Source organism: Barbus barbus, assembly GCF_936440315.1.
Source record: "Barbus barbus genome assembly, chromosome: 33".
Lineage (NCBI taxonomy): Eukaryota > Metazoa > Chordata > Actinopteri > Cypriniformes > Cyprinidae > Barbus > Barbus barbus.
In genome coordinates, this window is record NC_136761.1 from 21,368,352 (window position 1) to 21,380,644 (window position 12,293).

Below are 12,293 nucleotides of genomic sequence, written 5' to 3' on the forward strand. Positions count from 1 at the left end.
GTTCCTGTCTAGTCATGTGACTTCCTCAGGCGTTTAGTTCTCCACTCCAGCAATCAGAGAAGAACTTTTCTTCTGCCTCTTCCTCCTCTGGTGGCTTTTGTCTCTCTGTGAGTGGCACCGTGGCAGTAAGAACGACAGTTAGTTTAGCACAGCCAAGAGTCATACTGCCACAGCTATCATCGTGGTCCTCAGGAGAATATTGCCCACCCACTACTGGATCAAGATGTTACGACGGAAACCATCCAACGCATCTGAAAAGGAGCAGACCCAGGTGCAAAAGAAGAAGGTAGGAGTTTGTGTATTAATCTGCATGTGTGGCCCTGTTTTGAACAATTAAAGCAAGAGTAGAAATGATGGAAGTTTCCTTCTGGAGGTCTTCAAGGGAACACAAACACACATAATATGCTGTTTAAAAAGCAAAAGGTAAATGAAACAAATGCATTGTGCCAGAAAATGTGGTTTATTTGCTAACTGTTCAATCAACAGTACTTGGAGAGGATTTTTTGATTGTTCTCATTCATCTACATGAATAATAGTCCTATTGTAATATGTCCTGTTTGACTTCAGACCTGTAAGAACTGAAACTCTATGATTGTTCTGGGTAAAATGCATGGCTGTGCAGCAGTTCCTGTAGAGTGACAGCAGACCGTACCACGCATCCTGAAGCAGTTCATACTTCATCAAAGCTTCCAAATGCAGCTCCTCAGTTCAAAGTGACATTTACGTAGGTCTTCACAGCCCGCTTCACTTCTCAATCAGCGGTTAACTGCTTCTACAGCATTACTCTTATTTTCCATTTGATTCACATCTTGCGTGTAACAACCAACAGTTTCGATATTTCTCCTCTGTGAAACTGCAGGTGCTTTGTACATGCATGGAACCCAAGCAAAGAGAGATCTGAAAATCTTGCTGTTGTGCATTACGGTTATTTTGACGTCTTTTATTTGTATGTCTAACCAATGCCTTTCTCATATCCTTATCCAGAGCACAGGATGTTGCATGGAATTGACATGCATTACCATGGTGCAAATGAAAATACTTTTCCACATCATCTCAAATGTTGCAGTTTCCTCTTTGGTCATGATCTCTTTTTCAGTCGAGATCTGTCAAAAATATATTTCAACATCTCATGATGATGCAAAATGTTGTCACTGTGTTGGGGGGAATTTATAGAGAAGGTTTGTGCAATGATAGTTTGACAGCAGGTCATTTTAACAGTATTTACCGGCTGAACAATCTCCCTGCATTTAGTTGGCTTAGCAGATTGCAGTATGTCATGTGTTGCCTAGATAGTGCACAGCTCTGCAGGGATTGGCTGCATGTTGACTGTGACATACCACTTCCTGTGCTAAAGTAAAGTGGCACAGTGAAAGGTTGAGATAAGAGAAAAACGTCAAATTAGAACAAAGATGCGCAACAGCCCACACAAGCCACACTGAATGATAGCATTAATTAAAAAAAGTTTCTTAGTCTTGAATGAATCTACTCTGGTTCGCACACTTTGCCATAGTGTCTTTTAAAGTTTAATTGCACCAGTGTTAATAATAGAAATGAGCAGCGTGTAATATGCAGCACTCATTATGACCTTTGATTCGGCCCACCATGCCATAACAGAATAAAACCAAATTTTTATGTATCTGTTAAATGCAATTATAATTTACTCTTAGTCCAATGGCCCTCAATTAAGTTGTTTTTAGCTCTTTGTAGTAGGAAGATTAGACTGACACATTCTTATTACTGCTGTAATCAATTACATTGAGAAGTTACATTCACAAAGTGTCACCAAACACACACAACAGTTCAAAGGTTTTTCCACCCTACAAACCACTCATGAAGCAGGTGTTATCTATGCTTATAATTTCATCTGGTCCATGGATCTGGAAAGGATAATGTGCATTCTTCAGCTCAAATGTTACTCTAGAAGCCCGATAATGCCTCCAAATATTGATCAGGATATATGCTTGTGGAATTGCAATAACATTTAATGGCCATTATAACATGAGCTATCAGTTAAAGCAAACTGGATTTGTTCATGATGCATAGATATTAAATTTCATCAGCATAATGATGGATGACTCTGCATTCAACCATAAGGCCATTGGGTCAGGAATCATGGCAATAATCTATCTGTCTATATGTGAATACTGTACTTTATGGTAACTTTAATTAGTCTGTGATGAGAACCTGTTCTATGTTTACAGCTGACTCTGCAAAGGTCCAGCAGCTTCAAAGACTTCATGAAGCCAAAGCCGTCGGCACCCGTAGTGAGCTCTGAGGCTACACTGGATGAATCGGTACGTGCAGGAAATAGTTAACCGGAAAATGAAAACATCTATGAGTTATTTTCAGCTGTTGAACACAAAAGAAGATATTTTGAAGGATGTTGGTGACCAAACAGTTGACTGCCAAAGTATTTGAAAAAATACTATGGAAGTCAATGGATACCATCAACTGCTTGGTTACCGACATTCTTCAAAATATCTTCCTTTGGAACATTTGGAACAACTTGAGGGTGAGTAAATCATGACACAATGTTCAGTTTTAGTGAACTAGCCTTTGACTATAAAGGTGACTTTGCCATACTCAAGCGCCAACATACTACTGTCTCATGATTATCAAAATATTGGATAATGTGAAGTTGTGTCGAGAAAAAAAAAAAGGCGAGTCACAGTTACCCTTAAACCAAACTTCTAGAATGATGCTTAACTGCTTCATTTGAAAGCCACACTGTTTTAAAAATATCTAGACAGGATATCATCCTTTCATGAGCCATCCAAGCAGAGAGCCTGCTTAGCCTTCTGTCTACTTTTCAATTTTTGATGCATTTGTGCACATTTTTATTTATATACATTGCAGTTCAGAAGTTTTGGGGTCAACAAGATATATATTTTTTAAGAAATACTTTCAGCAAGGATCCATAAAAATGATCAAAAGTGACAGTAAAGACATGATTTTACAAAAGATTTCAAATAAATGCTGTCCTTTGAAACCTTATAGAATCCTGAAAACAATGTATCACGTTTTTTTCCACAAAAATATTAAGCACCACAACATATTAATAATATATATTGATAATAATAAAAAAATACAAAAACATATTGATAATAATTTTTTAAAAATAAATAAATTTGACCAGCAAATCAGCATATTATTAGAATGAGGACTGAAGACTGAAAATTCAGCTTTGCCATCACAGAAATAAATAATATTTTAAAATATATTCAAATAGAAAACAGTTCTTTTAAATTGTAATAATATTTTACAGTACTAAGTTTTTACTGTATTTTTGATTAACTAATTGCAGCCTTGGTGAGCATAAGAGACTTCTGTTAAAAACATTTTTAAAATTTTATGTGTATACATTTTTCAAATAAGACATTGTTTTAACAAACAAATTAATAATTTCATAAATATTAATATATTTTTTCCTGTTCAATATCGAAAGTATTGAATGGTGTGGAATAGCTTTCTGTGCTGGAGTTGAAGTGAAGTGCTGAGGTATAAAAAAAGGTCATGTAAAAGACAGATGTAAAATCCCCTTGACGTCGACAGGTACTTTTTTTTGTTTTTTTTTTGTCTGTGCCTTTGATAACAGCACATGTCCTAAAAGGAAGAGCCTGTGACATTTCTCTCAGAGCTCAGAGAGGAGGAGTCACACTGACTCACTGTGGGTAGTGACGGTCACAGACTTTACAGGAAGTCCTCCTGAGAACAGGGGCCCATCGCTTTAAAACTAACACTGCTCATAATGAGGTTATGTCACAAACAAATATGTGCTAATTCAGCTTGGTCAGAGCAAACCTCTGAACATAACATGGCACATTACACAAAGAGTTCTGCAAACAGTAATTAAAACACAAAGGTTACTTGAGGTAAATCAAGGAAATAAGTTCTAACAGAAGTCTGTCTCAGTTTCCTTAATGATGGAGCCAGGACAACAAGTCTATGAGAGCCAGCAATATAGCAACAATTATTCATTGCCTGTAGACCTTTTTAGACAATAGGAAGTTTGATGAGTTGAGAGGACAAAATTAGTAGCTACTGAGAAGGGGTGTCCCTGACTAAGAATTTTCATAGTCGAATCGGAATTTTTGAATCTTGCCGATATTCGACTAATAGTCAAATGTTTGGGGGCGTGGTCAAAATACATTACCAAGAGACGGTCATAATTACTGACGTTAACACACAGCGAAAATGTGTAATGGACACCTCGCAGATACAAAAATAATGTTTTATGTTTTGATTAAAAGATAGTTATACGCGCGTTGATAATCACTGTACAATGAAGCACTTTACTTACACTTTATGCTAGATAAATAATACACAATATATAATCCGGCTGCCTTTTTTTTAAATCACTTATCGAACAAATCCAATCTTTAACTCTGCCTGTGTCAGTTTGAGTCTTGCTGTTGTCATTCACGGATTATGGAAAGGGAAACTTAACTTAAATCTATAGGGGTGTGGTTGGATTTATTCACGCACGTTAAAATATTGATTTAAAGCTTCTTTCTTTTCAGATTCTTATTTACTGCATTATCATAATAAGCCTATATTAACTTAATGGGAGACAACCAGACAACTATGTGAAATCAGACATTTGAGCACCCCCAAAGAGCCAAAATGGCACCCCGTGAATATTCGACTGTGAGATTGGGAGTCAAATCAGGCTCGTCCTATCGAAGCATCTAATCGTCGACTATTCGGGGTCACCCCTACTAATAAGTAATTTTTTTGTGAAATTTCTTTCAGCAGCTGGAGGGTGCACCACCAGAAGATTCAGGGAAAAGTAACGGGAAACTGGGAAAGAAATGGAGAAATGTCATTACTCGCACAATGACCCGTAAAACCTCCAAGATGGTACAGAAAGCCCTTGCGGAGGAGGGGGTGAGTTGAAGTCTAAAGTAAAATAAGAGTCAATGATGAACTAACAATAAACACTTTTTTAATCTTGGTTAATGTTAATTGCTACATAAAATATATTCAAATGTTTTAGAATTTCCATATATAATATGTGACCCTGGACCGCAAAACCAGTCATAAGGGTTAATTTTTTGAAATTGAGATTTATACATCATCTGAAAGCTAAATAAATAAGCTTTCCATTGACTGAATAAAAAAAGACATTCCATTGTTAGGATAGGACAACATTTAGCCGAGATACAACTATTTGAATATCTGGAATCAGAGGGTGCAAGAAAAATCAAAAATATTGATAAAATCACCTTTAAAGTTGTCTAAATTAAATACTTAACAATATATATAACTAATCAAAAATTAAGTTTTAATATATTTACGGTAGGAATTTCACAAAATATCTTCATGGAACATGATCTTTACTTAATATCCTAATGATTTTTGGCATAAAAGAAAAATCGATCATTTTGACCCATACCAAGTATTTTTGGCTATTGCTGCAAATATACCCCAGCGACTTGCGACTGGTTTTGTGGTCCAGGGTCACATATAATTTAATTGCATTTATAAATTAACATTAAACTATATTGATAAATGCTGTAAAATGATTAGTTAGTGATACCTAATGCATTGATTAATATAAATTAATTGAACCCTATTGTAAAATGTTACATTTTAAATCCGGTTAAAATATTGGTATAAATATTTATTTTATTTCATTTTATTTTAGCAGTTTGGTTTATTTTATTTATTTTTTATTTTCCTAAGTAAACTAACATACTATCTAAAAAAATAATTTAATGTAACAGATTTAACTTTTCTGATTTCTAATTTTTATTATTTTTTTGCCAAGTAAGCTTACATACTAGCAGCCTATCTAAGAAGAAAACAAGCACTTAATGTAACAGATTGAATTTGTCTCCCCCATGTGGATGATATTAGAAAATTTTATACAGTCAGCACTCTTAGGATGCTTCCAGTAGCATCGCAATGATAGGTCACAATGACATTCATGAGGATATGAATTCAAATGAACTTTTAATTACGTTACGTTTGTTGATTTCAGAATGAAAGTGGGGAGGACGGCTCTATGTCTCCCATGTCTCCAGGTGACTGGACGCCAGATCTCTCTGCTGGGAACAGAATGTCTGTGTGCTCCAACAGCTCAGAGGACACAATACACAGCCCTCTCTCACGCCAGCTCTCTGGATGTAAGCCAGCTCAGCCCAGCACAATATGAAGCTGAAGTGAGATCATGAGGCTGATTGATTTTTTTTCCTGATGTGCAGGTGCTGACAGGCAGAGTCTGGACAGTGGCTTCAGCCAGAGAGACAGCATGAGACTGGAGGACAGCACCTACACAGGGCCCTTCTGTGGCAGAGCCCTCGTCCACACTGACTTCACCCCCAGCCCCTATGACATCGAATCCCTCAAACTACAGGTCAGCCTTTTAAAAAGTGCTGTTTTTGGATTGGTTAATCCAATGTTGAAAATTCTGTCACCATTAACTGTTCTATTTATGTATTCTTCTTATTTGTTTGAATACATTTTTATAAATTTATATTGATTCTTTTCATTGTTATTTATATTTCTTATGCATGTTATGATTATATGGTATTTTTTAAATCCTTTTTATGTAAAGAACTCCGAATTACTATCATGTATGAAAATAGTTTATCATTGATACACTATTATAGTTTTTATAAATATTAATTTGTTTTTATTTTTATATATTCTATTTTTACTTTAAAGTTTTAATAATTTTGTTGTGTTTTTGCCTTTTTTTTAATACGTCTCTATATAGACATATCCATATTGTTTTACTTATTTTAGTACTTCAAGGATAAGCTAAATGTAAATGAGAAATTTTGTCTTGGCAGCTGGCTGAAATAAAATAAGTTAAAGTTTTTAAAATTGTATTTTATTTCAGTCACTCTGGTATGAAATGTGCTATATAAATAAAATTGCCTTGCTTTTTGTGGAACTCAAAAGGAGTAATTTTGAAGAATTGTACTGCTTCTCTTTTACAATGACCATTGACCTGATGCTTTAAGCATCAAATGGTTGCAAGCATCAAAAGCCCTGTAAAAGTATCAAAAAGTGGTCCATAAAATTTGTGTGCTATAATTAAAGTGGTTTTGAAGTTTGAAATTTGAAATCCCCAATCGTGAAATAATAACATCCAGTATATTATTCAGAATTTCTTGTTCTGTATTTCAAGAAAGTAATACAAGTAAATAATGACAGAATTTGGGGCGTAACTAATCCTTTAAAAAATGAGTGTGTATACTGTGCAACATGTATATTGTATGTCGTGCACTGACATTTTTCAAAACACACAGAAAGGAGATATCATCCAGATTATTGAGAAGCCACCAGTAGGCACCTGGACTGGTAAACTCAACAACAAAGTGGGCTCCTTTAAATTCATCTACGTCACAATACTACCAGAAGAGGACACACCACCAAAGAGGAAGCGGTGCCAGAGTCAAGGACGCAAGAACAAGCCCAAACCACAAACCTTGGAGGAAGTTCTGGAGAGAATAGACCTAACTGTAAGCCTCAAGTTACTTTCTCTTAAACATGTGGGCCATTACATCACAGTACAACAGAATCTGATCTGATTGATTTTATTGTTTTGTTCAGGAGCTGGGATCTCTCCTGTCCATGCATGGCTTCCAGAGTTTGGAGGATTTCAGAGGTCTGAAGGAGTCCCATCTGAACGAACTGAACATTACAGACCCTGAGCAACGGGTGAAGATACTGAAAGCAACAGAATTGCTTCATGACTGTAAGTCCACTTAAGAGCCATTGAGTCTAGCCTTTTGTTTTTTCTTATTTGTGTTTTCATTACATATTTATAATTTGCCGTCTGTTTGATGTACTAACATCCTTTCTTCTCTCCAGCGGAGGACGAATCCGATGCAGAGGAGCAAAAGACTGAAATGCCACGGGACTCGGGTTGTTACGAGAGCACAGAGAACCTGGCAAACGGACGTGAGGAGCCGGAGACTGATCCGGACACAGAAGCAAAGCTCAATGCAGTTCAGGAACAACTGGAGGAGCTGAAGGTGGAGAGTCCTGAGAGCCAAACAGAGTGAAGCCACCAGAACGTTGTTTTGATCCTGCTCCTTTGAAACTCCGTCATCCTCTCTGATGGGGAGTATGTCATATCCTCATGCTGGATTAAATTCATGAGAAAAATACTTTTAATAATGCACAGCCCATACAGAAGCCAATAGGTCTTCTTAGATGACATAGAGCTCTTGAAGGTACCATCATTTATTCGCTCTGACATTTGTTCAGAAAGACCCCAAAAATCTGGAAACTGAAACAAAGTTGTAGGATTTTGAAAATGAAGTGACTGCATGAAGTGATATTCCATGGATTAAACCTACGGTTATGTTATTACATCTTAAAATAAGAAGAACGCTGGTACCCCAAATATGAATTTTACTCCGCTTAGGTTAAATATTTCAGCCATCTTTTTCTGGTAAAGCGTTGATGTGCATGACCTAACTGTGATTCTCTAATATCTGAGAAGTTTCATCATCATACCTTTAGCTATAAAGTAGCATTTTATTTACTACTGTTCTACGGTTTCTGCCGGAATGAATGTACAGAGTAACACAACTGTGCACTCAAAAATGTAGTTTTTTTTTTGTCAGGCATGTAAGATGAAAAGCACATAGTTCAGTTTTATTCTGTCGCTTCTGTTTTGGTTCCTGTTTATGGTAATATTTGTTATAATATGTTTTCAAAGCCATTGTTGTTTTGATTGTATTCCGTTTTAACCTTCCGTTTGTCTTTTATATTATTGTCTGTACTTCCACAGTTTTGTTTGTGTTTTTTAAGAAAAAGAAACAATTTTGAAAATTACACCACAAAGAGATTGTAATAATACCATATAATTTAATTAATATACATATACACACAAATTCATAAAGTAGAAAGTGAAGAGTATGAGGATATCCATGACCACAGTGTTATTACCAAGCAAAGTGAACATAACTCAATTTGTGATGGCATGTGTACATTATGCATCGTTTCCAAATATCTAGAGCGGACCATCTTTTGCTAATATTCCAAACTTATACATTACACTGGCTCTGCATTAAAGTTTCTGATTTTGTAGTGCCTCGTTTAGTAAATCAGTATGACACATACTTCATGATAAAAGTGGGATTCATTCAGCGCAGCGCATATTCTCATATACCTTCAGCCTAGCAAATGAATACTCACATCTTCCATACATACGCACACAATCATCACAATTGTCCATACCATAGTACTCAAAAAAATCCCATCTGCTATAAATTAAACATGATCTGATAGAAGCACATTCTGTTGATTTCTGAAGAACTACATTTCTTGCAATAGAGGACTTTTACCCTCAACATCAGTAAAGGAAATAAATCAAACTAATCAAATATTCCAGCTTATATACTTGAAACTGCTGTAAGATGGCAATATTATAAAGCTGGCTGTTCCGAATCAAGTTCTTAGTTCACTTCTAAACTTTCCACATGACAATACTGCCCGTTTACTTCTCTGAAACAAATACCCCAGCTGGCTATGATAATTCATGTAAAAATATACGAGTCCATAGGTCCCTGATGTCTGTAGACGTGTCCATAAAGTGTTCCCTTACAAGTGGCCTTCAACATACTACAGTGAAATTAGTGACTACAATACGTATTCGATTATACACTGGGGCAAGCTTTGCTACCGTAAACGTGGTCAAAAAAAAAAAAAAAAAAGTGGAAAAAGAAAAACAAGCACAATTTCTTAAATGAATGCAAAAGCATGCTTAAACTGGACTTTTCCATGCCTAGATTCAGGAAAGTTGATTTATAGATGTAAATTAAACTTTATCTTTCATTTACTTTGGCCTTGAGTAGTAATATCTGACTCTTAGTGAAAAGGAAAAAAAGGAAAGGTTGCTCATATGTCAGGTGGATGTGGAAAAACCTTGTTAAATAAGACAAGATCAAAATAATATTAATAATTCAGGCATGTTTTCCACTTATAAGGAATTTGCAGCTTTTCAGTCATTTTTACATTATGTACATTTACTCCATGGCTTTTTTGCATTCTGACAGATCGTTAGCATCGTATAAAAATGAAATTGATTAACTTACAGATATGAGTAGATTTAGGGCATTATGGAGTCCTCTGTAGATGTAATGGTAGAGCATAGATAAGGCACTCTTACTGATGCAGATCAGTCTACTCACTGACACAAACACATCTTACAGCCTCTGCTTTCTACCAGCCATGCTGATTGTAAAATCAAGTCTGAAATTAACTTTCGGTTTTGACACAGAGTTGAATGACATTTATAACTGACTTACTAAGCAAATGGCCTCATGATTAGAATAAAGCAGTTTTGTTGGGCCTAAATGTAAGTTTATGGCTAAAGCACTTTTCCTTATCACACTTTGAAAACATGTAAGTCTAATACAAAAGGCATTTAGCACAACTACTATAGAAGCTAGTAATGGGTTTTACAGGGCACACAAACGGTTAGGAATAATGGAGGCAGTCTATACAGAAACAGGTAATGACACTGAAAAGAAAAAAAAAACAACCGAACATTTCACGAGCTCTTACGAGGGAAATAATGTCCTCATTACGCTTCAGGGTAGCCCATTCTCATTAGATTCAGTCTGTGGCTGCCCATTTTCCTCATTGTGAGTTTCATCATGCTGTGATTCAGACAGGAGAGTCTCAAGACCTCCAGATCTTGTCTCGAGTGCTAGCGCAGGATCCAGGCAGAGGGGGTCCCGTTCTGCGAAAGAGTATCAGAGAACACAGGCCACTGCTCTAAACGAGTCATGAGTTTTTCTGTGTGTGTTCCTTTAAGTAAGCACATTCAGAGGGTTGAGAGAAGTCTGGAGAAGAAGGCTTTCAAAGCTAGTGGGCCGACTCTTTGATGACTGCAGGGGCGACAGCATTGGGAGATGTTGGCGAGGGGGGTTTCTCTTCTTTAGGGGAGCTGGTGCTTTTCTGGGTGCCTGCACCAATGCCGGGCTTGCCTTCATCAGGGGTATGTTCATTGGGAATCAGGGGAGCCGAGGATTTCTGCAGGAAGTGCAAACACACCGTTAGCGATCAAGGAGTGTTATTCACTTGAATGCAAATGTGTCAGTGCTGTCATTCCTAACCAGGGGTACATGTACCCAGTGGGTATTTAGTAGGGTCCAGAGGGAACTTGTAAAGATTTCAATTTTGTTTTGTTTAACAAAAATCATCAAGCTTAGGTGTCTTGTTAAAAGAGAGAGAAGGATACTGATAATTATGATTAATGATAATGCAAAATTTGCTTCAGTGTGACATTAGTTGAAAGGAAAAAGGAGTTGAAATGGTTCTGTGGGAGAACAGAAGACAAGTTCTGTGCTGGAGAACTGAATATAATTTTTAGAATTTAATTATGATTATTAGTACTAGTAACAAAAAAATAAATAAATTAAGGAATATTACCATTGTATTAAATTCTCATTTTTTACAGTGAAATACAATTAAGCAAAATAGAAGTATAAAATTAAAAAGAATTACAGTACACTTGTAAAATTAATTTTGCACTAAGCTATATATATATATATATATATATATATATATATATATATATATATATATATATATATATATATATATATATATATATATATATATATATACACACACATACACACACACACACACATACATATACATATATATATATATATATATATATATATACACACATACACACATACATACATACTTTTGTGCATGCGCATGTGTGTGTGTGTGTGTATATGCATACTAATTACAACTAATTACATATAAATATCCAAGATCCTGTATATTGCACATGCAGTGCTGTACAGACTACAGCACTTTACGACTATCTGCCCTATGAAAGCCAAATCTAGCTAAAGCCGCCTAATGCATTCATTTACTCCACATGGTTCTTTTTCCTGGCCTTCTAACCCTCTCAGCTCTTAGGGTAATTGATTTAGGATCTTTCTTGCAGACTCACTACTAAACGCACAGTAAGGCAGCCAGCAACATATCAGCCAAATGAACACTCACTCGTTCACTCAAACACTCATAAAATGCTGTCTTACTGTGGTTTGTGAAACAGGGTTGCTGCTCTTAAAGGTGGAAGCAGCAGACGCATCACAGGGAGTGGGGCTAGTTGAGTCTTCCAGCATCATCCCTCTTCTGTCCAACACACTAGAAGAAGGGCGAAAGACAGAGTTATATAACCCTGTGATCAGGTGTGACATTTTCCTGACTTGCAAATAACAAAATATCAAACCACGTGGCATATGCAAACAAATGGTGGAGCTTACTGATAAAAGTGAAGGTTTTCATATTTTGTCGTC

The 12,293-nt window shown here is 36.1% G+C and overlaps 2 protein-coding genes across 3 annotated transcripts in view; one reads left to right on the forward strand and one right to left on the reverse strand.

The window, feature by feature from the left end:
- Positions 1-9,801, forward strand: LOC306853467 (SAM and SH3 domain-containing protein 3-like). 2 transcript variants are annotated; one of them, XM_079390902.1, is made up of 8 exons: positions 1-286; positions 2,202-2,294; positions 4,753-4,887; positions 5,984-6,128; positions 6,207-6,358; positions 7,260-7,472; positions 7,564-7,708; positions 7,825-9,801. In XM_079390902.1, exons 1-8 carry the CDS (start codon positions 224-226, stop codon positions 8,016-8,018), a joined length of 1,140 nt encoding a protein of 379 aa, XP_079247028.1. In that variant the 5' UTR covers positions 1-223; the 3' UTR covers positions 8,019-9,801. The 2 variants fall into 2 exon arrangements, with proteins under 2 accessions (XP_079247028.1, XP_079247029.1); XM_079390903.1 differs by having other exon boundaries at positions 88-286; positions 4,756-4,887; positions 7,825-9,653.
- LOC306853466 (palmitoyltransferase ZDHHC9-like) overlaps positions 8,812-12,293 on the reverse strand; it is a 22,053-nt gene continuing 18,571 nt past the window's right edge. Inside the window, exons 8-9 of the mRNA XM_079390901.1 lie at positions 12,033-12,141; positions 8,812-11,001 (exon numbers count right to left, since the gene is read on the reverse strand). Coding sequence (XP_079247027.1) covers positions 10,834-11,001; positions 12,033-12,141 — 277 coding nt within the window. The 3' untranslated portion in view covers positions 8,812-10,833. The remainder of the gene's footprint in view (positions 11,002-12,032; positions 12,142-12,293) is intronic.